At 49.0% G+C, this 26,757-nt stretch overlaps 2 protein-coding genes across 2 annotated transcripts in view; one reads left to right on the top strand and one right to left on the bottom strand.

The window, feature by feature from the left end:
* The window catches only part of MAPK8IP3 (mitogen-activated protein kinase 8 interacting protein 3), a 76,053-nt gene extending 57,373 nt beyond the window's left edge, over positions 1 to 18,680 (top strand). The window contains exons 14-30 of the mRNA XM_082490282.1: positions 20 to 190; positions 1,846 to 1,972; positions 2,814 to 2,909; positions 4,381 to 4,542; positions 5,443 to 5,608; positions 6,058 to 6,243; positions 6,826 to 7,012; positions 7,809 to 7,931; positions 8,464 to 8,544; positions 9,070 to 9,137; positions 9,798 to 9,946; positions 10,789 to 10,960; positions 11,086 to 11,199; positions 12,611 to 12,649; positions 14,516 to 14,695; positions 14,969 to 15,112; positions 15,682 to 18,680. Of these exons, the coding sequence (XP_082346408.1) occupies positions 20 to 190; positions 1,846 to 1,972; positions 2,814 to 2,909; positions 4,381 to 4,542; positions 5,443 to 5,608; positions 6,058 to 6,243; positions 6,826 to 7,012; positions 7,809 to 7,931; positions 8,464 to 8,544; positions 9,070 to 9,137; positions 9,798 to 9,946; positions 10,789 to 10,960; positions 11,086 to 11,199; positions 12,611 to 12,649; positions 14,516 to 14,695; positions 14,969 to 15,112; positions 15,682 to 15,803 (2,287 nt within the window). The 3' untranslated portion in view covers positions 15,804 to 18,680. The remainder of the gene's footprint in view (positions 1 to 19; positions 191 to 1,845; positions 1,973 to 2,813; positions 2,910 to 4,380; positions 4,543 to 5,442; positions 5,609 to 6,057; positions 6,244 to 6,825; positions 7,013 to 7,808; positions 7,932 to 8,463; positions 8,545 to 9,069; positions 9,138 to 9,797; positions 9,947 to 10,788; positions 10,961 to 11,085; positions 11,200 to 12,610; positions 12,650 to 14,515; positions 14,696 to 14,968; positions 15,113 to 15,681) is intronic.
* Positions 18,681 to 21,408: 2,728 nt separating this feature from the next.
* Positions 21,409 to 23,559, bottom strand: MRPS34 (mitochondrial ribosomal protein S34). The gene is made up of 3 exons (XM_082490336.1): positions 23,168 to 23,559; positions 23,045 to 23,087; positions 21,409 to 22,127 (listed from the first exon to the last, which is right to left on the bottom strand). The coding sequence occupies exons 1-3, from the start codon at positions 23,483 to 23,485 to the stop codon at positions 21,850 to 21,852; spliced, it is 639 nt and encodes a 212-aa protein (XP_082346462.1). The 5' UTR covers positions 23,486 to 23,559; the 3' UTR covers positions 21,409 to 21,849.
* Between the last annotated feature and the right edge of the window lie 3,198 nt (positions 23,560 to 26,757).

Raw genomic sequence — 26,757 nt, 5'->3', positions numbered from 1 at the left:
TCCTTTTTTCTGTCCCTAGCTTCAGCCGTCTGTTCAGCTCTTCCTCAAGTCCCCCACCAGCGAAGAGGACCTACCCATCTGTGAACATCCACTACAAGTCTCCAACAACAGCCGGATTCAGCCAGCGTCGCAGTCACACCATGTGCCAGATCTCCTCCGGCAGCCGCACCCTGGAGTTCTTCCCTGAAGAGTGAGTCACATGCTGTCTGCCAAGCCAGGTCCCCCTGCAGCTCTCCCAAATAGCAGCTTTTCTTAAAATAAGCTGGTTTTGGCTTTTAAAAAAAAGTCTACGTGGTGTTAATGTGTTTTCTATCTCTTGTGGTTTATCTGCCTGATCTTTCACTCATCGGTTACCACGTGGATCGGTTCAGCAAACTTTGTCCTCCCAAACATATTGCTGCCATGGCTTTCTAGGCTGTGATGGTTCATCTCATCAGGGACCACTGTAGGCTTGAGTTGGCCTCAGCCCTAGTTCTGCACTCGTATTTGCAGACTGCATGGTAGAATGAAGTAGGGCTTTTGTGGTAGAGTGTGATGGCAGCATTGGGACGGCGGGATGGAGTGCCTTGCCCAACCCTGTTAACAAGGAGTTCAGGTGAGGACAAAAGTTCTCTCAACACCACATTTAGTTACAATATTTGGGTTTAATCTTAACCATGCTAAAAAAGAGCCTCTAAGAGTTGCTACTGCAGAGTCTTCTCCCTATCCGTTATGTCTCTGACATGAAGGGAGGAAACTCTTCTGTGCTTTCCTTGACTTCAAAACACGTGTGTTTCTACCGTTACGAGGTTGTACAGTTTCATATGTGGTACGTTTTTGTGGAAGGACTTCGGAGAATGTGATGGTAAAATATTATGACTTCTGCAATAAGAAAGATTTGTTGGAAAGGCGCTAGATCAGGAGAAGGGAGGTTGTCTTTAGAAGGGTAAATTTGTATTTCGTAGATACCCACTGCCTTTATTCTGTTCTTTTTATCTGATTACAGTATCATAGTCATTGTTTGGTGTCTGAGTGCTTTTCAGCAGTGCATTAAACAACACGATTAACCGCTGTCAGAAGCTGTTTGTTCTCTCGTCCTCTCCCCAGGGGAGGAAGCATGTGCAGGGAAGTGTTTTGTTTTAGCAGGGGGTTGTTTTTGTTTTAAGTATATATGTCATTGTGTGTGTGTGTGTACGCGCGTAGGTGTTTCTGGTTTGGATTGGATTTTTTTTGCTGATGTTGCTTGTACCTTGGAAAGATACTTTAAAAACCTATTGAGAGCTGGAACTGGTATTCAAACAGCTTTTGTTTATATTAAAACATATCTTAAGAGCTCACAGATCAATTTTTCTTTTAACCTTTGCCAGTGCAAAGCTGGAGTTGTTCTGATACCAGCAGTTTCATCAGCAGTTAGTGCATTTTTTCCTTGTCAGCAGAGAAAGCTTTAAAATGGACAGAAAAATAAATAGTTGACTATAACGAAGAGGGGAAGAACTCAAAATGCCTTCCTGATGGAGACATTAGATCAGTAAATTGTAACAGCTAAGCAAAAATCGGTGTAATCTCATAGATTCATAAGTCTTATGGAAGGTTAATTCCTGTTTCTGAAGGGCTCTTAGAGCATTGAAGTGGAGATGACAATGGTTTGGCCTGCCACGTCGCTCAGATAACAGGGGGTTAAAGATTAGGGTTGCCTTTGTCAGCTTCTGACCAGAGTTTTTCTGTCTCTGATTCCCTGCATCTGTTTTCAAACATGGATTTGGTTTGTTTTGTTTTTCCTCCCCCTGCTGTGGCAACGCCCCCTTAACCTTCAGCTTCTGTTTTTAACCACAGATTGAGAAGTAACGCTGTTGCTTCTCTCCTCAGTGACTGTACGTCCTCAGCACGTCGCGAGCAGAAGCGGGAGCAGTACCGCCAGGTCCGGGAGCATGTGCGGAACGATGACGGGCGATTGCAGGCCTGCGGCTGGAGCCTGCCTGCCAAGTACAAGCAGGTAGGGACCACTCTCCGGACAGGCTGAGCGGACACTGTCCCTCACAGTGAAACCAGCGAAGACCTACCTCTACCACTGGTAACTTTAGCCTTAGGTCTTAAATATTTCAGTTAGAGGTATCATACGCATGTTTTACGTGGATGATAATTGTAGGCACAAATCAAATTAATCTTTTCTGTATCTCCACCAAAGTCAGTAGAGGGGGCATTCCTCTGCATGAAGGTGCTGAGAGAACCTAGCCTAAACCAACAGCAATTAAACTTCTTTGTCCAGAGCCCAGTACTTGTTTTTATTTCCTTTGTTATTATAATTGAACGTTAGATATTTCATTTATACTCTGAGAACTTTGCCAATCGTTTAGTGTAAAAAAACGAATGCAATGCAGTTTGCCACCACTTCTCCCCAGCAGTAACACAAAATCAAATGTCATCAGCTTCATTTGTTGGCCTGTGACTCATTTAACTGGTCAAAGACCACATGAAAGGAAGGAGTCTTGCAGTGTGGCTTGAAAGCGTATGAGTTTCAGGCCATGGTGGAAGAGAATGCCAGTGTTCGGACTTCTTTGCATCTGTTAACCTGTTCTCCGTCAGCAGTGGAGCGTATAGCCTCTGTTGACCATAACTGGGGCACCCTCTCATGGTGAGAGAGGCAGTCTCTCAGGTAGGCTGCTACCACGCCTGTAGGGACTCTGTTTCATACAAGATGTGAGATAAAGCCTCAGGAGCACCCATATCTGAGGCCGCTAAGTTTGGTTCTGCCATATTGGTTACATCTCTCTTACCATAGTGTTTACAGCATTTACAGCTTTGTACTGTCTTTTTCATCTTCTCTTCCCCCACAGCTGAGTCCCAATGGTGGTCAGGAAGATACTCGCATGAAAAACGTCCCCGTGCCTGTATATTGTCGCCCACTAGTAGAGAAGGACCCAACCATGAAGGTAGATTGTCTCTGTATGTCATTCAAGTCCGGAAAAGGGGACATGGAATAAGCAAAGAATTTTGGTTGCTAAGTGTGCAATTTTTACAGCAATCTGTATTTTTTTTTTCATTATGTATTCCAAGTTCTATCTTTCATTTCCTTTTTTGAATGGTGGTTTCTAGTGTATGTAGGGAAAAGTACCTCCCTCTGTAAGGACATCATTCTCAGCTGATTCTGGTTGCCAGGTCCCATGCTCGTGTCTTACATCTTATGCTTTTTTTGACAGAACTCTTACATAATACCAGCAACATTTTATGCTTATAAGGCTTTTGCTAAGACTTCTTAGGTTATAATGCAAAACAGTATAAAAACGCATGAAAACAAACAGGTGAAAGTGAAAATGCATTTTGTCAGCTCTTTTTTCTGATTCCACTGTTGACTGGGATTCACTGGTAACAGGCCAAAATTGTCTCGAGCAAATTTTTGTGAAGCTGTGGTTATCAATACTAGAACATTTTGAGTAGAATTGGGGTTGAGAATAGAGGGTCATCTCTCTGCAGATAGCACATTTATCTTCTCTAACTAGTTGTTTTGAAATAGGCAGTTTGTCATTAACTTCATTCAGAGGTGATTTTTAGATGTCATTCTGATGTTTAAGTTGTAAGAAAATTCTTACACTGTTGATTGTTTCTAGATTGGCATGATCTTTGGATAATATTCTGTTCAGCATCTTTCCTTTATGATTTTGGATAAGTCCAGTATTTGTTTATGTATTCCTGTTTTCCTGTTCCTAGTGTTGTCCTGAAAACTATCTGGAAATGGCTCATAGGAGATTAGCTAAATTTGATTTCAGAAGATATGCAGTGTGCTTCTTTCACTTATGTAGGGAGCTAAAGCAGCAGATTTCCCCCCCTCCTCCTTTTTTTTTTTTTACTTCATTTTTTGCTGTCTTAGTTCTTTGCATAGCTCTCTAAGGTCAGACAAACACTGGTTTTGGGGCAAAGGAGTGTGTGAGGAAGAGTGTAAGGAGTGGGAGGAAGGCTAGGGTATGGGCGTGCAGTGAAAACGTATCCTCAGCCAAGCAGATGCTGTCAATTTTGGTTAAGCAGTTGTGCTTATTGTACCCTGAGCTAGTAACATCTGCCATGTCCTGCTACCATGACTCTGGAACCCCAGAGTCAGAAAACCTGAGGACATTTCAGCAGCCTGTTTTCAGTTATGCACCTGATTTATTATCTTTATTTTCTTTAAATCCATTAGTCACATCTGTCAAAAAAACAGTGATTTTTGCTAGGTTACAGAGAACTTTTATCTTATGTCCATCAAATCTGACTGCGTCTTCTAGTAGAAATCAACAAGATCTGTTGCTTCCAACTAAATACTTTAGGTGTGGGACATGTGTCCATAGTTCTCTACAAAGGTGCCTGAATTTAAAGGGACCCTGGAGCCTCCAGAATTCTTAGTTTTAGATTTCTGTTTCTGTTACTTAGCTATGGTGTGCAGCTGGAGTCAATCTCACAGGATGGAGACCTCTGGAGCAGGAACCTGGGAATGGGCAGAAATTGGATCCTGGACGTGATCCCCTCACCTGTGATAGGGAAGTGGAAGGCGAGAACAACAAAAGTAACCACACATCTCCTGAAAAGAAAAAGGTCAGAAAATAAAATGGACTTTTTTTTTCCCTCCAGTGTTTTTTCTCATTCCATCCCTGACATGCCCCCTCTCTCAGTACCTTCGTACTATGCTATATAATGGTCTAACTTGTACTTCTGAGGCATCATCTTGTGGGACAGCGTTGTAGTGTTTTGCCTCTTCAGTAACTTTCTTTGTGATTTGGGATAAATCATCCAGGATAAAACTTCCAATTTCTGCTTTTGAAATGTTAGGAATTTTGAAAAAATTCCTAAGTGTAATTTAGTGCTTGATGAGGTTGCTAGAAAGATTATGGAGTTCTTGTCACTGTAAATTGAAAGAAAAAAAATTGAGGAAAAGCTTTGTTAAAAAGAACATAGAAGTAGCAGAATCCACAAGTCCACTTGGTTCAGAAGATTTATTCCAGCTCTGTTTTTAAATAGTATTAAGTGGCTTTTTTGTTAAGAACCAAGCTGTTATTTGCAGATAATAATACAACGCTTTATAATTTCTGGTTTGTGGTTTTTTTTTTTCCACGTCTGTCTTACACTGCTGCCTTATAGTCTTCCGAGATCAGCTTGCTTAAGCTGGTAGGTTGAGCGCATCCCAGCTCCCTGATATTCTGTCGAAAGTGAATGTTCAGTGATACATTAGTGACATCTTGGAAGAGAAATGAATGGCCAAACTCTTCTTGCCCTAAGAAGACAGATAGGCTCTTTAGCCAGTGTTCCAGACGTTAGTGCGGCAACATGAATGAAATTTGCATACCTCATATTGTTTATTTGCATCAGCTAGGAAGAGACTTGGCTCTTTGAAGCTGACATTGTGGTATTTGCATGTATAAATGTTGCCAAGCACTAATACGCTCAGTCTGATCTGAGAGGAGCACTGATTCTGCCCGTGTGTTTGCTCTCCTGAAGGCAAAGGAGCTCCATGAAATGGATGCCACGTCCAGTCGTGTCTGGATCCTCACTAGTACGCTGTCAACAAGTAAAGTTGTAATTATTGATGCCAATCAGCCTGGCACAGTGGTGGACCAGTTCACTGTCTGCAATGCTCATGTGCTCTGCATCTCCAGCATCCCTGGTAAGTGAGGCCCGGGCACTGGCTGTGATCTGCGCGGGGTCGCCTGCTCCGCTGAGGAGTGACAAATGTCACCTCAGAACTAGCCCTCGGACCCTGCTGCATTCTGGAATTGTCCCTCAAATCCATAACTCGGATCTGGCCTTCTTATAGGACCTTTCCGTGGAGACCCCTCACTGTTGGAACGTTTAGTAAGTCATTCCTTTGGCACATAAAGGATGGTTCTTGGGAGCAAGAGTGAGCCTTGCCCAGGTTTGGGAGGGCTCTTGTAGCTGGCCTGGGTATTGATGAGGAAATTTGCCATGATGTTGACTGATGCTGTGGAGCCTCCTCAGGGTAGAGAACCCTGAGGGTCAGCATATTCCATCTGTATGGTTACCTCAGGAGTACTGCTACATTTAAATTAGCAGTGATGTCTAGATTTATGGGAGAATCTGTTCTTTGCCCTTCAGCGGCCAGTGAGAGTGATTATCCTCCAGGCGAGATCTTTCTGGAGGGAGATGTAAATCCTGAAGAGTCGTCTGGAACAGATGGTGTCTTGGCAGGAATCACTCTGGTGGGCTGTGCGACCCGCTGCAATGTGCCACGAAGCAACTGTTCCTCGCGTGGTGACACACCTGTGCTGGACAAGGGACAGAGTGAGTTTTGGGACATAAAACTTAATGGCAGTCCAATTATAGCTAGTCCCATACAAGCTTACGGTCTTACAGCTGCATCCTCTTGTCCCTGAGTTAACTACTTCAGAGACCTCAAGAAGTTTCTTGATGTGGTACAGGAAGACCAAAGGTGCTTTTGGTACATTTGTCTTTAGAGCCCTTCTTTTCTCTGTGAGTGACCCACATCCTGCAGCCTGGTTGCAGGCGTCACAGAGCAGAGTGTTTCGGACAAGTGATTTGTTTGCCCTGCTACAATTGCTTCTGTTCTCGTTGCTTTCTCTTCTGAACCATGTCTTCTTGTGAAGTCGGTTAAGCCCATGTGAAAACCGTAACGATGCCCTTGCTGACTCCATACTGCAGTTGGCAACCCTGAAGGACTTAAAATGTTTTGTTAGTTGCAGAGAGTGCCTTGCTTTAAAATAGCCTCTGTTCCCCATCCAAGCAGAAAACACTGGATGAGCTGCTGTCTGTGGTGCAGGCTCAGGGCTTGGTTGAATTTGGCAAGGAAGGACAAATTAAAAAATTGACTTACCAGTACGTCTCACACTGTTCTTTGTCTTTTAGGTGAGGTGGCTGCTGTCTGCAATGGGAAGATCAACCAGTCCCAGTCTACTGAGGAGGCAACAGAAGCTACGGAGGTACCAGAGAACGGTACAAGCGAGGCAGAGCCCGCTCAGACCCGGCCGGGGCCCCTCACGGAGCACGTCTTTACAGATCCAGTCCCTGCACAGGCGCCTCTTAGGCAGAACGGGTAGGCAGTCTGGGGCCAAAGTGCCAGTTCAGTTATTTATCAGCTCTGTTCTCATAAGCTGTTAGATATGAGAACCAGCCCAATCTTCTGATAAAGTGTCAAACTTTTTTCACTTTTGTGCCCAAATAGTATTACAGATGGGATGATAGGGAGAGAAAGAAATGAAATGAAAATAAACACGGTTCAGCCTGCAGCAGACTATGTCAGCTGTTTCAGTGCAAATATTTGATCTCTCAGTATGCATTTAAACCTGCTGTTAAGACAGATCTTCCAAAGTACATGTACGCTTAATGTTCTTACTGAAGGAGCTTATTGATTCACGTGTAAAAATGGTGATTGATTTATTCTAGTAGTACCTCTAATGGGCTGTAAAGATAATGAAAGAAGCAGATTCACCACCCAAAAATTCTTAAGGCAAAATGAGTCTGATGTGTTGGCCTAAGGACCAGAGTGGAAGTCTTGGATAGAAATTGTTCCTAAATCACCAAATTGTTCTAAGTTGTTTCTGTTGAAGATGGAAATGAACAGAGAAAATAGTGTTCATGTAACAGTACTGCCAAACACTAAGTTAAGTTCTATAGATTTGAAGTACTTGCTATTTGTATTGGTGGGGAAAAAAGGAAGTTTTGCGCATTGCAGATCTGGGAGCCAAGCAATTAAAAAACACCAAAGAGAAGGAAGTGATTTGTGTATACGAGCGCCCTTACCTGCTTGTGATGCCAGGCTGTGAGCGTGGATGGGCATTCTGTGCATTGCTGCTACTAAGGCTTCTAACGGTGTTTTTTTGCTTCTTCAGGGAGAATGGGCAGCTGAAGACAGAGTCAAGCACAACACTGCCAGATCAGGAGTTGAATGGGGATGCTGCTGGGACATGCACCAGTGCTGCCCCCACCATGTGGCTGGGAGCACAGAACGGCTGGTGGGTTCCCCTTGGGCTGATAGATCTCTCTTAGATTAGGACAAGAGGTAACGGGCATGACCTTGAACATAGGAAGTTCCATCTGAACATGAGGAGGGACTTCTCTCCTGAGAGGGTGGCAGAGCACTGGCACAGCTGCCCAGAGAGGGGGGGGAGTCTCCCACTCTGGAGCCATTCCAAACCCGCCTGGACGCCGTCCTGTGCCACTGCTGAGGGTGCCTCTGCTCTGGCGGGGGGTGGCACTGGGGGAGCTCCAGGGGCCCTTCCAGCCCTTACCAGTCTGGGATTCTGTCACCGCCATTCTCTGGGCTCCACTTTTCATGTCCGCACACCTTTAGTTCACTTCTTGATTTTTGCTTTTTTTCATTGCTCGTCGCTGTTCTGAGCCCTCAGCTCATCATAGGCACAGGGATTTAACCTCACTTTCTTGCCTAACTTCCGCCTTTTCTACCAGAAGAAAAGCCTCCAGCCTAGTCAGGCTGCAGGTGTGGGGCCTTGCTGCTAACCCTCCCCAATTTCTCCTTTCTCACAGGCTTTATGTGCACTCGGCTGTATCCAACTGGAAGAAGTGTCTGCACTCAATAAAGCTGAAGGACTCTGTATTGAGTCTAGTGTAAGTGTGCATGCCAAGGGACGCTGAAGGTTCAGTGCCCAAGCGATATTTTAGATGGGGGCAGCAGGTCTTTGTCAGTCATCTTTTCCTTTGCTCTTCTAAGTGCCTTGGTTTGTGAGGAAAGTTTCCCGAGGTTGTTGTTATTGGAAAGCCTCATACTGAGCCGTTTTCCTGCTCAACACAGACCTGACCCAATTCAGTGAATACCGTACTAAATTAGATTAGCAGTGTCAGGCGGAAATAAGCGGGGAGGAGAAAGGCAAAATTTCACTGTGGTGTAAATTAGGTGGAATTTGTTGAAATTGAGGGAGTTTGTAGTGCGAAGGAGAAGTTAACCTCAACAGGAAATTTGTGGATGATCTTTCTACAGAAGAGGTATGACCCTCAGCCCTTGCAGGACATTCCTGCAAATGCTAAACTGAATGGGAATTGTAGAGAGAACATAAAGGTGTGTGTGCAGATGTCATAAAGGATTTGTTAGTCCCTTCTACAGACTTCTAAGTATTTACTTTTCTGTGATTTCAGGCATGTAAAAGGGAGGGTTCTTGTTGCTCTGGCAGATGGAACGCTAGCCATATTCCACCGAGGAGAAGGTAAGAATCAATGTAATGAGAGAAAACCAAACTTGGCTGAAAGTGTAGCGATAGATTAAATGCTATTCTGAGTAGAGAAGGAAAGGCGGTGGCTTGCCAGAGTACAAACATATGGTTAAAATGCATAGCTATTATACACATGTAATCCTTATCCTACAACATCTAAGACATACTTTAACACCACTTACTGAGCTTTTCTGAACAAAATCATGTGTGTGGGTTCTGTGTAGCACATGCAGAGGAAATGCACCACTTTTAGGAATACGTATGCCGTGCAGTTGTTTGAGACGTGCTTGGTAAATGTAATGCATTTGGGCCATATAAGTGTTCCTGTGCATTCACAAATCACTGTAACAGGACACGCACAGCTCAGGCTGTACCCGAGCAGATTATCTGTGCAGTTGCAAATAGGCCTGCTGCTTCCCAGAGAAGTTGGCCTCTGTACTGATAGTGGAATTGATCGCAGCATACATAGCAGGCAGAGCTGGGATTCTTTGGAATTCTGGAAATCTCAAACAAATGGCGCCTCTGCATTGCACTTCAGTAGTTTTTCTTGTTGCAAAAAAGAGACATCCGAGTAATGTGACATGTCAATCTTGTCACTTCAAGATATATTTTGAATTCTGTGATACATCTTTGCACACTTTTTTTTTACCGTAGATGGTCAGTGGGATCTCAGTAATTACCACCTAATGGACCTCGGTCACACTCACCATTCCATCCGCTGCATGGCTGTTGTGTATGATAGAGTCTGGTGTGGCTACAAGAACAAAATCCATGTAATCCAACCTAAGACAATGCAGATTGAGGTAAGAGAGCAAATGTGGGTGTGTGTATGCACATGCTTGTGTTATAATTGTTCTTACAGCTGTTGTCTGCTGCAGTGTATGGAAATGCACAACCTTTCTATTGTCATTGCTGACCGTAGGACCCAAACTGTCAATCTGGGTCATGTTATGACCCAGTCTGCCAGGGGGGTATTTATTTCTTCCTCCCTTTGCAGAGCTTAAATCTTTAAACTGAGCACTTTCTTTGCTTTTACTAGTGAGTCTGTGAGACCACACACTACTGTGTACGTGTGTGCTTTACTACTACCCTTCATATATGGCCCAAGACTTCTCCGTCTGTAGGCATTGTGGCACAAAGGAATAGTACAGTTAGAAAGCCCCAGTGATCCCATTTGCCTAACAAAAAATGACGTTTAGTGCCTTTTGGTTGAAATTCAATACAGTGGTATTGGTACAAACCTATTTGACAGCACTTGGAATAATTCTAATCAAAGGGAGAAGTGCTGAATCTGAAGTTCACATCAGTGAGCCAAGGCAGCTTGATCTTTGGAATTTATACGGGAGTTGTGTGTTTTCCTTTTCTACCAAGCACATTGAAAGCTCTTGGTTTCTAAATGTTCTTGCTCCTGAGGTGGTTTGCAAAGACCATAATCTCTGCAAGGTGCAGCTAGGCAATTTATCATTTCAAGTGAGGGATTTTCTTTATACTGTAGTGAACTTTGGAGGTCAGCTGGCATGAACACATTTTCTCCAAGAGCTTTGAAACCCAAACAAGTGATCTCATTTGAGGAAAATGGAGTATAGGTGTAGATAATTGCAAACCTCTTGTGAACTCATGTTGGTCCACCTGTTTGGCATTTCAGAAATCCTTTGATGCCCACCCTCGGCGGGAGAGTCAGGTGCGACAGCTGGCGTGGATTGGAGATGGAGTATGGGTTTCTATCCGCCTGGACTCCACTCTGAGGCTTTACCATGCCCACAGCCATCAACATCTGCAAGATGTCGACATTGAGCCTTACGTCAGCAAGATGCTAGGTGAGGCAGTAGGGACTGTTGGTAAATGGTCTGTTGCTTACTGAGATCAGAGAGAAATCAAAATTCATTAGCAGACCTTGCCCAAAGTCATAACTGACTCTCCGATTCTTCTGCGTGCTTACCAGGCACTGGAAAGCTGGGCTTCTCGTTCGTGCGGATTACAGCCCTGCTCATTGCTGGCAACCGCCTCTGGGTAGGGACCGGGAACGGTGTCGTCATCTCCATTCCATTGACTGAGAGTAAGTGACGTTTATTGGAGATACTTCTATATACCTCCCCTAAAAAAAAGAACCCTTCTGTGTGTTATTTGTGCAGCATGGTGGATGGCTCTGGCAGGCTAATGCTTTCCAGACATTTTTACTCTGAACCTGACACGCCTTTGGTCGTAGCAGTGTTCAGAGAGAAGAGCCCTGAGTATGAGCAACCCTGAACTTGGTTTAACTCTTCCTTATTAAAGAATTAAGTGTTGTTCAGTTGAATGGATTTAATCTGTTTAAAAGCAAATAGGTATTTGTTACTGTCCCTTTCAGTAAAGTTGAAGCCATTTCCTTCTTGAGGGACCAATGACATCTCTACAGTCTTCTTTTTTGAGCATGACCGTGACAGAGCAGACTGATGTCAACTGATTGTGTAGCTGCTGGAAAGCAGGAGAAGCAGAGCTTTGGGAATTGTAGTAAGTCTCCAAAAGGAGGCCATGGGATAAGAAGTCACCAGGAAGATCTCCCTGGAAATTTTGGTTTGGCATAGACATCTAAACGTCTCCATAACAGTTTTTTCCAGGAACTGACCTTAGAAAAGCTTCATTTACTCAAATTAGGGCTCAGCTTTATCAGTATCCTACACCAAATCCAACCTGGTAAGGAGACACAGCAGTAGTAGTTAATAGGTGCAGGTGCATCTCTGGAGCTGGAAGTTCAGTTGAAGCTCTTAGTAATCCTGTTTCTGTACCTGCCAGTTTGCATCTGATTTTGCAGGTCTGTTCCAGATTATAATGGGGGAGTAGGATTTGAGGCTGATTGCAGTCGCTTTCAACAGAAAGCAGCCAAATTTACATTTTCTCACCGCTGCTAGCAGGAAATCTGAGAAGCAAATGGCTGTTGTATCAGAGGAGCAAACCTGTTGCAATCTTCCTGGAAGCCAGGGCTGAGGCGGTCTCCCCTAAGGCTAGCGGAGCTGGATGTGCCCAGGGCTGACACCAGGAAGCCAGTGACACAGTCGTCTTTGCACATTGCATTCTCAGTCTCATTTTTGAATCCCTGTTTTAATGCCCATTCTTTCTTGGGGCTGCTGTCCTAATTCTGAGTTAAGCTTGTTCCCTGCTATAAACCACGTGCATTATCTTTTGGTGTTTCTGTAAAAATGTGGTAAGCAGTAAGGTCTCACTGGAAACTTTAGCAATGGATCCTTGTGACCATGGTCCCTCTCCCATCTCAGATACTACATTTGTCCTTGTAAGATAAGAGCAAAGTGAGCAAGAACAGTGTTGGTATAAACTGAATCGAGCCTGTAGCTCCTGTTCCGGTTTCTCTTAGATTTTATACATTTCTGTTGCTCCCTAAATTTTCTTCCAGTAATCACCTTTTTCTTCTCTCCCGTCCTGCCTGTCTCTTCCCGTGCCCCTCTGTGTTCCCCCTCCTTGCCTGTGCCTAGCTGTAGTCCTCCACCGAGGCCAACTCCTTGGGCTCCGGGGTAAGTCCGTTGCCTCCTTCCTTCAGCTTTCATTCCTTCTGCACCCGTTCACCTTTGCAGTCACTTTGCCACCCTTCCATCCTGCCATTCAGCTCTCTCCATCCATTTTTCTTCACATCACTCTTTCATTTTAAGTTGCATCTGAGAAAAGCAACCAGAGACAGTAATGTAAATATCCTAATTTTGTGTGGCTAAAAACATTTCCGTCCTTCTCATCAGCCATCCCTCTGTATATTTTGTGTCAAGAGTACTTTATTAAATATTCATCACCCTTACTGTGGTAGGCCAGGATGGAGATGGGGACTGTAAAGGTTGATTCAATCAGAGAGTTCTAGGAAGCAAGAGTAGACTGTTCTTCCAAGGTCTTCCTTGGTCATCCAGGGGTGCTCCTCTCATCAGTTTCAGGCCAATGGCAGTAGGTGCTGTGGCACCTGCCAGCTGCAAATAATCAACCAAGACTTTTAACCAGAGGGGACTTTGATAAACACTAAGAATTGCTTGGCTTTGTGCCAGTTAAGGCAGGGTCTGAGTTCAAATTTATGCTTACCTTAGCCTTTCCAGGGTCAGAAAGGAGTATTTTTTTTTTTCTCATTGTAAGACGTTTCTGTGGCTGTCCGGAAGTATTATCAACAAAGTCTCCTCCTTTTAAAGTATCTGATATCGGTTGCAGTAAGAAGTCAGATAGTAAGTGCGAAGTGGTACTACCAGCCCTGTCTTTGAATCAAATGAGCTCATCCAGTTGTAGCTGCTCATAGCAAACCAAAGCACAGAGGTGCGGAGAGCCTTCATCGTGGGGATCTTCCCCCTGCACACACTGATTCTTAATCTTCCATCAAAATATTTGTACTTGTCTCGCCATCCTGGCTTGAACCTGATAGGTAAAAGTCTCCTTTGTCCAAGTCACTTAATAATTGAAATCCAGCCCAAGCCAAAATACAGAACTACAGATAATTAAGCAAGCAATTGAGTTCTCTCACAGAAAGTGAAAGCCTTCTGATTTTAGTACAGTTTCTGGTTTACTGATGTGGGTGCATGCAGAAGGAAAGCATCTCACATCCTGAGCTCTGAGCACTAGTCTCTGTTCCTTGGTGAGTGGAAGCATTTGCATTCTTGGAGCATGGACATGAAGGATGCGGACCCCTGAGCCCACCTTGAAATCCTTGGAAGCCGTGGATGGTGAACATCTTCCAGGTGTTCATTGCTGGAGTAGCTGATCTTCTGGTGTCACGGCTAAATCAAGGGCTAAGGAAGGACTTCACTGCTGTGACATTTACTGAGGTGAGAGGCCTTCACCAGACCCGGAGACTGCTTTCAGCAGCCTGCGTGCTCACGGCTTGGCATGAGCAAAGGACTTGACTTGGAAACTGAGCAACTTCACTGATCCAGAAAATAGCAGCAATTCTTCTCCCAGTGCCCTTTAATGTCTCGCAGTGGGCAGCCTTGGATACCCTGCCAGGTACAAAAGACCAAGGCTGATCCTAGGACAGCAGGTGATTTCTGGAGGCTGGGCAGGAGTGCTGCTGGTGAAGAGGCCTTCACTGGGACACCTCAGAGACTTTGTCTAGCTTCCCCTAGGCTCACTCTTGCCCAGCACCTCCAGAGATGTGTGCCTCATTAGTAGCCAAATACTAGACTTGATGAGAAAATATAGTTTGTCATCATGAGTAGATTGCTGCCAGCCTAAGAGAGAGGGACTGTATAGTCCAGTGTGGTCTTCTCCATCACATCCTTTACACAAGACCTTTAAAGAGACCTGTGCCTTTAAAGGTTTTCCTACGTGTCTCATTAGTTTTCTCTTTGATTGAGTCCCTTCTGTAAATGAAACTCAAAGCTATCGCTGACAATGTTCCTCCTCCCTGTCCCCAGCCAACAAGACCTCACCAACCTCTGGAGAGGGCAGCCGCTCTGGCGGGGTCATCCACGTCTATGGTGATGACAACAGTGACAAATCTGCCAGCAGCTTCATTCCCTACTGTTCCATGGCTCAGGCACAGCTCTGTTTCCACGGCCACCGTGATGCTGTCAAGTTCTTCGTCTCTGTGCCTGGTAAGGCTGAGCTCAGCCCTTCCTTGTGAGGGTCTTGTCCCGCCATCTGTTCTGCAGGAGGAGCTTAAGCTGATGGGCAGCAAATGGCTGTCCATGCCATTTCTAGTGCTTGCAGATCACTGTGGCTCAGACATCAGTAGTTGAAACTGCAGTGATGTCCAGATTTCACCAGCAGAAGGAATTGGCCTGCCCAGTTGTGTGTATGTGTTTGTGCGTGTGTTAACTGCACAGCAGTGGAGCAGAGGCACTGACAGCACCTCTGTCCTCTCCCAGGCAATGTCCTAGCAACCCTGAATGGGAGTGTGTTGGACAGCCCTTCGGAGAACCCCAGCACAGCGGCCACAGAGACCGAGGGGCAGAAGTTGAAGAACGTCCTGGTGCTGAGTGGAGGAGAAGGGTACATCGATTTCCGGATCGGTGAGTGCCTGTGGCGGGAGTCATCTGGAGTAGGACGAGGTGCAGGGCCATGGTCGTGGAGAGAGGGATCACTGCTGTGGGGGACGAAATCTGAAAAGCGGTGCTCTCTGTTTGCCCTGCCTCTGGCTGTCAGGGCAGATAGCGAGCACTTCCCTTGCACAGCGCAAGGCTGCCAAACCCTGCCTGTGCCTGCAGTGCCACGCAGTCTGCATTAATGGCCCTGGAAAGGATAAAGCCACCTGTGCTACTGGCTGCAAGCATTGCTGCCCCACTGTGGTCACCCGTGCTGCTCGAGGGCACTCTGCGTTGTAAACATTGGTTTCCCCAAAAGGAATGGTGGTTTTCCCTACTGCTGGAGGTGGTTTGTTCCTTCCATACGGTCCTGCTCCAGAAAAGCACCACATTGCTATAAATGTTCTCCAGGCATAAAGGAAGGTCTCAGCTCATGCTGTCTGTTGTCAGACTGCCGAGACAGTAGCAGGGATATTAGCCTCTTTGGAAGTATTCCAGAGCAGTGCAATTTGGGATTTTCTTTCTTGCCTATTTTACTCTCTGTTTTCTCTCTTTAGGGGATGGAGAAGATGATGAGACAGAGGAGAATGCAGGAGACGCCACCCAGGTGAAGCCGGTACTTTCCAAGGCTGAAAGGAGCCACATTATTGTGTGGCAGGTATCATATATCCCTGAGTGAGAATTTCTCCTTTCCCACCAATTTAAGTGTCCCTCCTCCCTCCTGAATGCCAAGATGTACATACAGAACGCCTGCATTATACCTACTGCTGGAAACCGACCCCAGACAACTGCAACGGCTCCTGCCTTGGACTGTGACCCCCTTCTAACCTCTGAACTTGCAGCTTTCATCTTGGGCCCGTGCGCTTTCTGCGTGGTTGGATTATTGTTCTGCTCTGGAGCTGGCATCTACAAGGAGAGAAATGGCAGTGCACCGATAAAGTGAAGCTTGGAGCTCAAACTGTGCAAAGCCTTTGCCCAGTGCTTGGGAGCTGGCAGCTGGATGGGTAGTGGCTCAGGTTCTCCGGCAGGTTGCCTCACTTCCACCTGCATGAGAAGAAGTACGTCCCCCTGGCGTCCCCAGCCAAAGCGGTGATGGTGAATCACAACTTCTGCAGCACCCTAGCAGAAATCCTTTCTAGTTCACCAGTGGACTCTCCACCTTATCCACCCTTAAGCACAGAATAATGTCCCACAGACTGAGAGCAGCCAGGGCCAAGGAACCCTCAGCAGAAAAGAGCGTCAGGGTTTGGGCAGCACTTCTGCTGTTTGGCTGGGGAAGGCAGCTGTTCCATTACATGGAACACAGCCTCCATACTTGCAGATGGAAAGTCTCCCTCCTCTGGTGCTGTTGTTGTCTCAGCAGTTGTGTGCTGGGTGACTGTGTGTGTCCGGAGAGGATTGTTTGGTAGCCTCAACTGGGAGATGGGTGTTTGATCATGGAGGCTACAGGGCCTTTGGAAACTGTGGTAGCAAAGGGGTACTGGACCCTTGCCTTTTTTTTTTTTTTTTTTTTTTTTTCAGAACAGGAAAGGCAGAAATACTTGTAACTCCCCTTTCCAAAAACGCCAGGCAGAAAAGAACTCTTGAGTTCATTCTGAAAGGTTCAGGAGAAAGCTATCTCTGCATAGGTTTTTGTTGGCTTTCCAAGTACAGGTGAGGGCGGATGATGTTGGTCTGCTGTGAGTTCTGCATTAACACACTGAGATTACCTTAACTCATAAGGCTGTGTCCCTGTCCCGGGAACTGCTGGAAAGAGATGGCTGTTTTCATTCATGCTGTGGCTGGCTGTTAGGAAAGGCCGTGTAGGTGCAATCAAGATACAGAAAGGCTGTGTCTCACCTGAGGTCACCCAGGAAAAGGAGTTGAGGCCAGATCTTCCAACCTCTTTTACCTAATATTGGGAGCACCAATTTTGTTACTAAGTAGTTTGAAAAGCTGGAAATTTCTGACTCCTGAAAAGAATTGACAGCCCCCAAGAGAAATTCTGACAGCCCTCTTTGTGTAAGCAGTGCTGGGGGATTGCAAATGTGCGCCCTGCTTATAAAAGAGGCAGCAAAAAATGGAGCCAGGGAGAGTGGTTTTGAGCTCCAGATGCAGAACATGGCAGCTCCAGATGTAGAGGCAATGGTTTGTCCTCCCTTTCTGACAGCAGAAACACCCCTGTCCCCACAAGGACAAGTTCTGTTTCCTTTGAACATTCCCTCCTGATGTGCAGGGCTAGAGCAGGGCTAGAGCACGCAGCAGTTGTTAGCAGTGAATTTGGAAGCTCCTGGTGGTCATCTTGTTTCTTCCCTGAGCTGTGCTGTGCTCCGGGGTTCACAGGGATGTCCTTGTGCCAGTGTGGCGGTATGTGGACAGCTGGGGGAAGCCTCTATCTCCTGGGAAGCTCCCAGCTGTGTCCTGTGCTTGTTGCCACAGACCAAACTGCCCCCAAGGCCAGTGGTCTAAAGCTACTCATGGGCTGCAGGGATGCAGTTATTCCCAGGGGGAGCTTGAGCATGTGGCATCTGTCCTGATGCTGCAGCACTGAAATGCTTTTTGGAGCCGCAGTTCAGAAGAGGCTGGGGCACGAGGCCATCTCTGGAGAACAGAGGCCTCAGCCACCCAAGTACAGAGCCAAGTGGTGCCCACACTGCCTATGAGTGGCACTGGTGACACATGCACCCGCCACCACTCTTCACCAAGGTGGGAAACCAGCTGGACGGTGTCCTCCAGCCACTGGCACACCGGGCTCTGTGCTTGGCGTTTGGCTAAGGGATGGTTGGAGCCACCACTTGCACGCAGGGAGACCTTTCACCAGGGTCATTTCACCGGGGCACTGCTGACTGTGCCAGACTTCGCGTTCACTTTCCCGAAACGCTTTCTGCTAGGAAGAGTTCTTTGGATCACAACAGAGTCCAGTAAAGTTAACAAGATCAACATTTAGACCACAGATTCCACAGACAGGTAACAGTTCATCAGTTAGGGCCAGGTAAACGTCGTAATTTGGGCTAATTGAAGGGGAAAAAAAAAAAAGCCCTAGTAGGCCTCGTTCCTTAGCTCTATCGACTCTTCCATAGGAAAACACAGAATTGCAACATTCTTACCTCTTACTGTTTGTTCTGTATCTGGTTTTAGCAGCCAAAGTGACAGTACTCGGTCTCCTGTCACCCGCTGGGCCCTGGCAGCATAAGGAAACCGGTCTCGGGCCTCTACCAACAGGTTCCTTTCCAGTTCAGTGCATGTTTTCCTTCAAGAGAAGCACATGTCCAAGAGGGGCAGCTACAGCTAAGTAGAACCAGCCTCTGCTGTCAACTCCTGGGGGCGTTTGGTGGCTGCTGGGCAGCAAGGTGAGAACTGGCTTCAACACACTTCCCTGTCATATCTCCACTGTGATGTATGTAAAGTATCTTGTATGTTACAAAAGGATTTTAAAAAGTGTCTTAAGGCCTGTAAACTCCGCTATTTGGTCTGAAGATGGCATTCTGTAAAGAGACTGCTGTATGAATACGTTCCCATGCTTTGTCCCCTATGCTATCAAACAACAAACCATATCTGTTCTGTATGTAATAAATGTGTTAACATCAGCAAGTGTGGGGCGTCTCGTTCCTATAAAGGCAGTGGGATTCCTGCTCTGTCTTTAATAACAGCAGGACGCTTAAAAGGGTGGGGATGGCAGCTCAAGCGTTTGCTGTTGAGCAATTCAGCGGCAAGAAATGAGGTGTGGATTGCTCCCTGGGTCAGAGCAGGAGGGGCTGGAGCTGCAAGCCACGGTCCAATCTGTAGCTTCTCCCAGTGTCAGAAATAAAAGGCAGAAAAGACAACCATTGGGCCGCTGGCTAGCTGCAGCTGTGCTGTGGTGTCCCATCAGGTGAGCTGCCAGGGTGACCACATCAGACCCAGCTTTCAACGCTCAGTTTGCCAATGTTCCCTGTCAGTACAGGGTGGTACTTCACAATGTCCCACAGGAATCGGTGACATTCGGCACTGCAGGAAGCGCGTTCCCCTTAGTCCCAGCAGCACTTAGACACGTTCGTATTTGTTTTGCAGAACTACATTAATTCAAGGGCTGTAGATAGCAATAACAAAGAAGGGAGCCACCTCCCTACACTGGGGGCAGCTTCTGCCCTGAGCAGGGGTGATCCTTAAAGCGAGTCACCTCCATGACTTCCCCTGCACTGCAGTCCTGTGCAGGACAACAGGCAGTGCCTGCTGGGTTACTAGAAGCACCTTGACAATAAAGTTTGGAAACGGGCCCTGGGACCCATCCCGCCCGCTGGGGCTGCACCCTTCCATACAGCCAGGAGCAGCTTCAGCAAGGTGCTGGGTGAAGTGCAGCCATGGCTGGCACCACCACCCCCCCCCCCCCCCCCCCCGGGGGGCCGCAGAAGGGAGTCATTGCTGTCCTCCTTCAGACAATGCCCCCTGTGCTGTTAAACGAGGTTGACGCCCAGGTTTGAGAGTCACGGCAGAGCTCCCAGCATGTTCTAGGCATTGAATCCAACACAGCAAACTGGGGTTGTGCAGCTTTCCAGAAGGGGACCTTCACACTCAGACAAGGCTCTCAGGCTGCCCAGGGCTCTGTGTGAAGACACCACCCCGCCAAAAAGTGTTCAGGCCCTGAGGTCACCAGCAGGCTGTGACTGTCCTGAGCAGACCCACCTGGGCACCCACCCATATGTGGCCCCTTTCCACCCGTGGCTCAGGAGCCTCATTTAAACACAGGCTGGGGCCTTCAGTCTTTGCCTGAGCCACGCCGGAGCTGTGCCTGTCTCCAGCTGCTCCTAAGTGGACCCATTGGACCTGGGGATTTGGATGAGATGATCTTCAAGGGTCCGTTCCTACCCAAGCCATTGCATGATTCTATGGCTTATGGTGTATTATCTCCATCTGCTTTTGCTCCTGGCTGGGCTCCCTGGATGGACACTGGTTGCGGGTCATTTCTTGCCTTATCCAGGACTGTGGACAGACCCAGTTACCACCACTTGGCTCTGCCCACCGTGGTCAGACTCTGGGGACCTGTGCCCCGTCATGGAGGGCACTGCCTGTGCTGGGGTTGTGTTCAGCTCCTGGCTGGGCAGGACAGAGGACAAGCTTGTTCTACTCATCCCATCTAACTCACATCTACACCTCCGTCCCACCTTGCTTGTCCTTGGTTTGTGCACTGGTTCACCTCAATCACAGTGAGGACAGTGAGGCACCAGGTCAGCCAGCGCTTGGCAGCAGAGGCTACGGAAACCAGAGCAGCTGCTTTCCATCAGCTGCAGCTGCAGCAGGAAATCTCACAGCCTCAAATTGTTTGTGCCTTTAGCACCACCCTGGATTTTCCCTCCATGGACTCTCCCATTGCTTCTGAAGCCAGTGAACCAGCCCTGGCGCGTGGCCTGCTGTGCTCCTGCCACAACAGAGGGACAAGAGCCCAGCTCTTCCCAGCCTTTGCACCTTGTCAGAAGACCAGGGCTTGTGAGAAAAGCCTTCCCCCTTATCCCACAGCAGCTTAATCCTACAGGAACCTCTGGTGAGGAACCCCACGGAAGGCCAGGTAGCCGATGTCGATCTGTTTGCTCCTGCCCAATGACAACCTTTCTCCTGGTGGCTGGGCCCACATGTTTCCCTGTCTTACCTGCGCCTGCCACGCACCAGGCAGGGCAGAGTCCAGTTTTTGCTTGCCCTCAGTAAATCCCTTCAGGCTACCTGGGATTTCAGGATGCTGCAGCAAATGGAGCAGCACCTCTTGACTTAACTACTACAGCAGACAGGAGAACTAAATAGTCACTTGTGCTGGGAGCTGATCTGTGGGGTTACAGACCAGAACTGCTCTTGCTCCACCCACACCCGCACTGGACCCTCCAACAGTTCCTGACACAGCAGCAGAATCCACAGCCACCGCAGGAAAAAAAGAACAGCTAAGAACCACACTAAGGTGTTGCACATGTTTTAATGTTCACCGCAACACGCTGCGCTAGAACAGGTGGTAATTTGTGACTGGCTTCAAATATTAAGAGCCAATCCTGTATACTTCACATCACCAGAATTAAAATTACTTCTCCTATCTCCTGACAGCTGTCTCTGGGAATAAGAGATGAACAGCTTTGGATAAGCTTAGGATCCAAAGCCAAGTTGTGCTCCTCCCGCATTGTTCATTGCCATCATATGTGAGTAACGCAGATGATTCTGTGGCGGTTAAGAGGAATCTGATGCTGTGTATTTGATGCATGTATTTGGTAAGCTAATGGCTCTGCATCTGGAACCCAAGATCATCTCCATGCACTGAAAAAAAGTACCAAGTTTTCTTAGAACTGTGCTGCAGAAACAAGAAAACATTTATTTTCATTAGTAGATACATTTGTACACAGCTCTGTAAAATACCATGATATTCTCAGTCATTTTTCTGTGATTTATGTAGGGGACAATCTGAAAAATGTTCTTTAAAAACCTAATTTTCAAGCTGTAGAGGAAATGATGCTCCAAAGAACCGTAGCTGGATGACAGGAGCTATGCATTCAGAGACTATACAGGGAAACAAGAAGGTTCCTCTGCTGACTGAGAGCAAAGTTACAGAAAAAAAAAATAACCTGAACGTATCTACATCTTTCCTTTCAGATGAGGTGACTGCACAGGGCTGGGGAGAAAGCTAGGAAACCTGCACACACCATACCACAGTGGACAAGGGGGTCTTCTGTAAGATGCCGTGCTTTTAACACATGGTGAGAGCACATGGGAAGCTCAGGACATAGAACAGGTCTTTATACTGGTGTCCCTACACCTTTTTTCTTCGCACGCTGAAGAGAAGAGGCCATGACCTTCTCCAGATCAATCATCGGCTCCTCTGTGATGGGTTTTCCCTCCTTCTGCCACCGGGCAAGGATCATGGCTCGGAGCAGAGGCGGGTACGGAAGGTAGCGAATGGTGTCCTCTGGTACTGGGGTGAATTTCTTGAAGGCCTCTTCCTCGTGCTTGGGCACCACACGCCAGTCATGGTACATGACTTTGTCGATCTCTCTCATTTCTTCTTCGGTTTTGCCTGAGGAAAGATGACGAACACCCAGTGGACAATGCTACTGATGACAAACTCCCTCTGGGAAACACAGCAAGTGTTGACTGACTGGTATCAAAAATGCTATGCCAGGCAACAGTAAAGGGAGTTTTCAAAGGTTCGGCAGTATCTCCCCTGCTACACTACGGGATCCCACTTCTGTCCTCAGAAATGAAAACAGAACCAGGCTGAACAGACTACAGGCACGCTGTTCCAATTCTCTTTAGTTTAAAATGTCATATAATAACAGAATGGTTTAGGCTGGAAGAGACCTTATAGATCATCTAGTTCCAACGCCCCGGCCACGGGCAGGGACACCATCACACACCTTCACTTCATCTCTCTCCGGTTCAGTTTCCACAGCGAAGGAATGAGAGTAATTTCTCTCTACACTTATTAAACTCCCCTGGGAAATTTAACGCTAAAAATATTCAACAACTTTAAAACCTTTGAACGAGAAATGTTTCAGAAACCCCAGTAAGCGACAATCGTATGCCTAATACAGAGCAGCTTCAGAAAGGGAAATTGACTCACTCCGCTCCAAGCGCCGATTTAAAATCCCAGTGAGGCGAGTTTACTTGCCGCAGCTCCTGTTTCACTGATGATTTTACCCGCCATATCCTCGCGTGCTCACTCCCCGCCACGCTTCCCGGGTCCCCGCACAACCCACCCCCCCGGCACCGCCGCCGGGCCCCCCCCCGCTCGCCCGCGCTGCCCCACAGCGGCCCGTGGGAGGGGGTCTGTGGGGAGCAGCGCCCGCGCCCGCAGCCAACACCTGCGGAGCGCCTCTCCTCAGGGCGGACCCCGCCAAAGCAGGCGTCCTCCGCCGAGGGGTGTGGGGGGGTGTCCCCCCGTCTCCCGCCTCCCTCCGACCCTCCCACGTTAGGTAAACGAGCCGGTGTTACCTCGGAAGGTCAGGTAGCCCCAGGCTCTTCCGTGATCCATGTTCTGCAAGGGAAACGGGGGCTGCTGAGGGCGGGGGGCGGCGGGGAGCGGCCGGGCGCCCCGGGGGGGTGCGGGAGGGTTACCTCGGCGGTGTAGTCCGCCTTCACCTTGGCGATGACCCAGTAGCAGGGCTCGTCGTACGCCCACAGCCAGGACTTGCGGGTGACGGTGCGGCCCAGGCCGAAGCGCGGCAGGCGGCAGAGCAGCGCCAGCAGCCGGTTCTCGCTCCGCGCGTCCGCCCAGGCCAGCACCGGCAGCCGCTTCTGCGTCAGCGGCCGCCGCATCGTCTCGTAGTCCAAAGCGAAGCGCTGCGAGTCCCGCGGCCGGTTCTTCAGCGCCCGGTACTCCCGGATCTTCTTGGCCATGGCGGCGATGGGGCGGTACAGCTTCTTGCGGGCCATGGCGCCGGCCGAGCGCCCCGCCGGGACCCGCACCGAGACCGAGGAGACGCCGCCGCGCCGCTTCCCGCCCTCCCGGAACCCGCCCCGCCCCCGGAACGGGAAGGTAAGGGGCCGGCTGTAGGGGAAGGAGCGGTGCCCCCCCCCCCCCCCCCCCCCCCCCGGAAGGGAGCGGCAGCGATACATTTATCGATCTATTTCCTGATACAAACCGGCGATTTAACTAAGTTCGGTAGTAAATGGGACGGTGGCGCGGCAAGGCCCGAGGGCAAAGGGACGCCGGGTCGTTCCCAGCGCGGAGGGAAGGCCAGAGCCGGCGCGGAGCCCCTCCCGCCGAGCCGAGGTGCAGAGAGGAGCCCTTTGCCCCCCAAAAACCTTCCCGGAGGAGTCTGCGTGCGGCTGAGTCCAGTCCTGGTCCCGGACTTGGTCAGCGGTTTATGTCTGAAGGATTACATATGCACAATCCATCCTTTATATCACTTAGCGAAGTTTTCACAGTTTAGCATGCTGTTAACCACTGACCGAGGACCTGGTGTGGCAGGAAACCTCTGAACCTCAAGGAGTAACCTCGAGCATCGTCTGTGCCCAGGGGAGATCCTGCCGTGCAGCCGCCGCCGTGCAGGAGCGCTCCAAGGGCTCTTGGGCTGGTCACTAGTTATGGGGGTGAGACCTTAGAATCACAGAATGGTTTAGGCTGGAAGGGACCTCAAAGCTCACCCAGTTCTAACCCCCTGCCCCAGGCAGGGACACCTCCCACCAGCCCAGGTTGCTCCAAGCCCTGTCCAACCTGGCCTTGAACACCTCCAGGGATGGGGCAGCCACAGCTTCTCTGGGCAACCTGCGCCAGGGGCTCACCACCCTCAGAGTGAAAAATTTCTTCCTGATATCTCCCCTAAATCTCCCCTCTTCCAGTTTGAAGCCATTATCCCTCATCCTATTCCTACATGGCCTTGTAAAAAGGTCCCTCTCCAGCTTTCTTGTAGGTCCCCTTTAGGGACTGGAAATCTGCTATAAGGTCTCCCCGGAGCCTTCTTTTCTCCAGGCTGAACACCCCCAACTCTCTCAGCCTCTCCTCACAGCAGAGGTGCTCCACCCTCTGATCATCCTTGTGGCCTCCTCCGGACCTGCTCCAACAGGTCTGTCCTTTCACGTCCATCCTTTATATCTCATTAGCAGAGACTTCACAGTTTAGCATGCTATAAACCACTTACTGAGGATCTGTTGTGGCCGGGAATCTGAATCTCAAGAAGTAACCTCAAGTGGTGTCCCTGCCCAGGGGAGATCCTGGTGTGCAGCCCCGCTGCCATGCAGCAGAGCTCCAAGGGCTCTTGGGCTGGTCACTAGTTATGGGGTGAGATGACTGACCTATAGTCATATTTGCATGTCAACCACAGCACCAGCATTGTGGTGAGATGGGCGCACTGCTCCAGTCAGCCCTTGACTGTTGTGTTGTTACCTCTCTCTCCGAAACCACCTCCAAGCCGGATGCAGCCATCATGACCAAGCACACCCATGGTGACCACCACAGGTGGTCATCGCTTGGGCAGGGTCATGGGAGACGAAGGCCAGGTTGGGGCAGGGGGAGCACAGCATCACATTGGGGCAGTCCGAGCGATCCCTTGCCCTACAGGGCCCCAGGCAGACAGCGGTGCGGCTGCTCTTGAAAACAACCCCCCCTCGCCAGCAGCGTGGATATACAGAGCAGAGACCAGCATAGGTCTGGCTACCTTAGCCCTGGGTTTTGGCTACAGACCGGCAAATCAAACATGTCACGAGAAAGATTTTTTTTTTCTTTTTAAACCTATATCTTATGTTGAAGGAAATGCATCCATCCCCATATTGCTGTTGAGTCCTTTACCGAAAGCATTCATGCACACAGAGACTGGCTTTTGTCAGCAGCCAAGATCAGCAGGGGGTGGAGGGAGAAGTGGAGAGCAAGGTGTGCATGTTACACAACAAGTAAAGCACCCATTTTTAAAAGCTGTTAATGCTCCTAAAATAGGACATTTTCTCCTGACATGGTGCATCTGTCTTAAAAAAGGACCGGGGAGTTTTAACAAGGAGGACATACTCGATTAACCACAGAATCACAGAATGGTTTGGGTTGGAAGGGGCCTTACAGGCCATCTAGTTCCACCCCCCTGCCGTAGGCAGGCACAGCTGCCACCAGACCAGGTTGCTCAAAGCCCCGTCCACTCTGGCCTTGAACACCTCCAGGGATAGAGCTTCCATAACTTTTCTGGGCAACCTGGGCCAGTGTCTCACCACCCTCAGTGTGAAAAGTTCACAAACACCAATTTGCAATAAGATACTTGACCTCTATCCACTCAAACCTGGGAGAAAAAGCAGAGCTATTAAAATGCTTATTTCAGGCTGCAGAGTGGGTAGCTCTTATCTAGGGCTATGCAGCACAGAGATCGAACTCCTGCCCTTTAAGGCACCTACACTCAGATTTCCGTGGGGTCGCAGTGGGAAAGGACACGAGAAAGCTTGAAAAATTGCAAAATTGGCTTAGTCAGAGGCACAGAAAGGAAGGGCAACACAAAACACAGCAAGTCACCTGGAAAAAACGATGCAACACTGCAACAGTCGGCTAGAGACAGCACCTCCCCGCTGCTGCGGCAGGAGAGCGAGCGCAACCCATGTTCTAAGACCCACCACCCCTCAGCGTGGCCCCAGGGGGGTCACCGGGGGATGCCAGCCCAGGCCGCGGAAGCCTTGTGGCACCAGCCGCAGCGGAGAGCCGGCCTCCCGACGGCAGCTGGCCTTGGGCAGCCACAGGAGCCGTCGTTTGCTTTCCTTAAGGCGACACCTCCTCCCAGAGAAACCCCCTTCGCTCTGGGGGCGCTGTAGAGGCCTTCGCCGCAGAGGGAAGCCCCCGGCACCCGGGGCGGCCTGGCAGAGCAGCAGCGACCCGCTGACCGCCACGGCCGCTTACCCCGCGGTGCCCAGCACAACGTTCTCCCGCCTGACGGCCCCTCCCACGCCGTCGGTGCGGGCCCGACCGCCGAGAGGCCTCCGGGGCCGGGGGGGGTGGGCCAAGGGAGGGGACAGACACCGGCTCCGCTCCTCCGCCGCTGGCCCCCACCCTGCGCGAGCCCGACGTCATCACGGCCCCGCGCGTCCAATCGGCGCTGCACCCGCAATCACGCCTCGGGGGAGCGGCCGGTGACAGCCCTCCCGCCCACGTGACGGGGGTTGCCCAATCCCCGCTACTGCTCCGCCACCCCCCCGCGGCGGGTGCCGTCCTGTCCCGTCAGGCCTTGCGCGGTGCG

Source organism: Vanellus vanellus, assembly GCF_965231255.1.
Source record: "Vanellus vanellus genome assembly, chromosome: 14".
Lineage (NCBI taxonomy): Eukaryota > Metazoa > Chordata > Aves > Charadriiformes > Charadriidae > Vanellus > Vanellus vanellus.
This window is presented reverse-complemented; position numbering and strand designations above follow the sequence as displayed.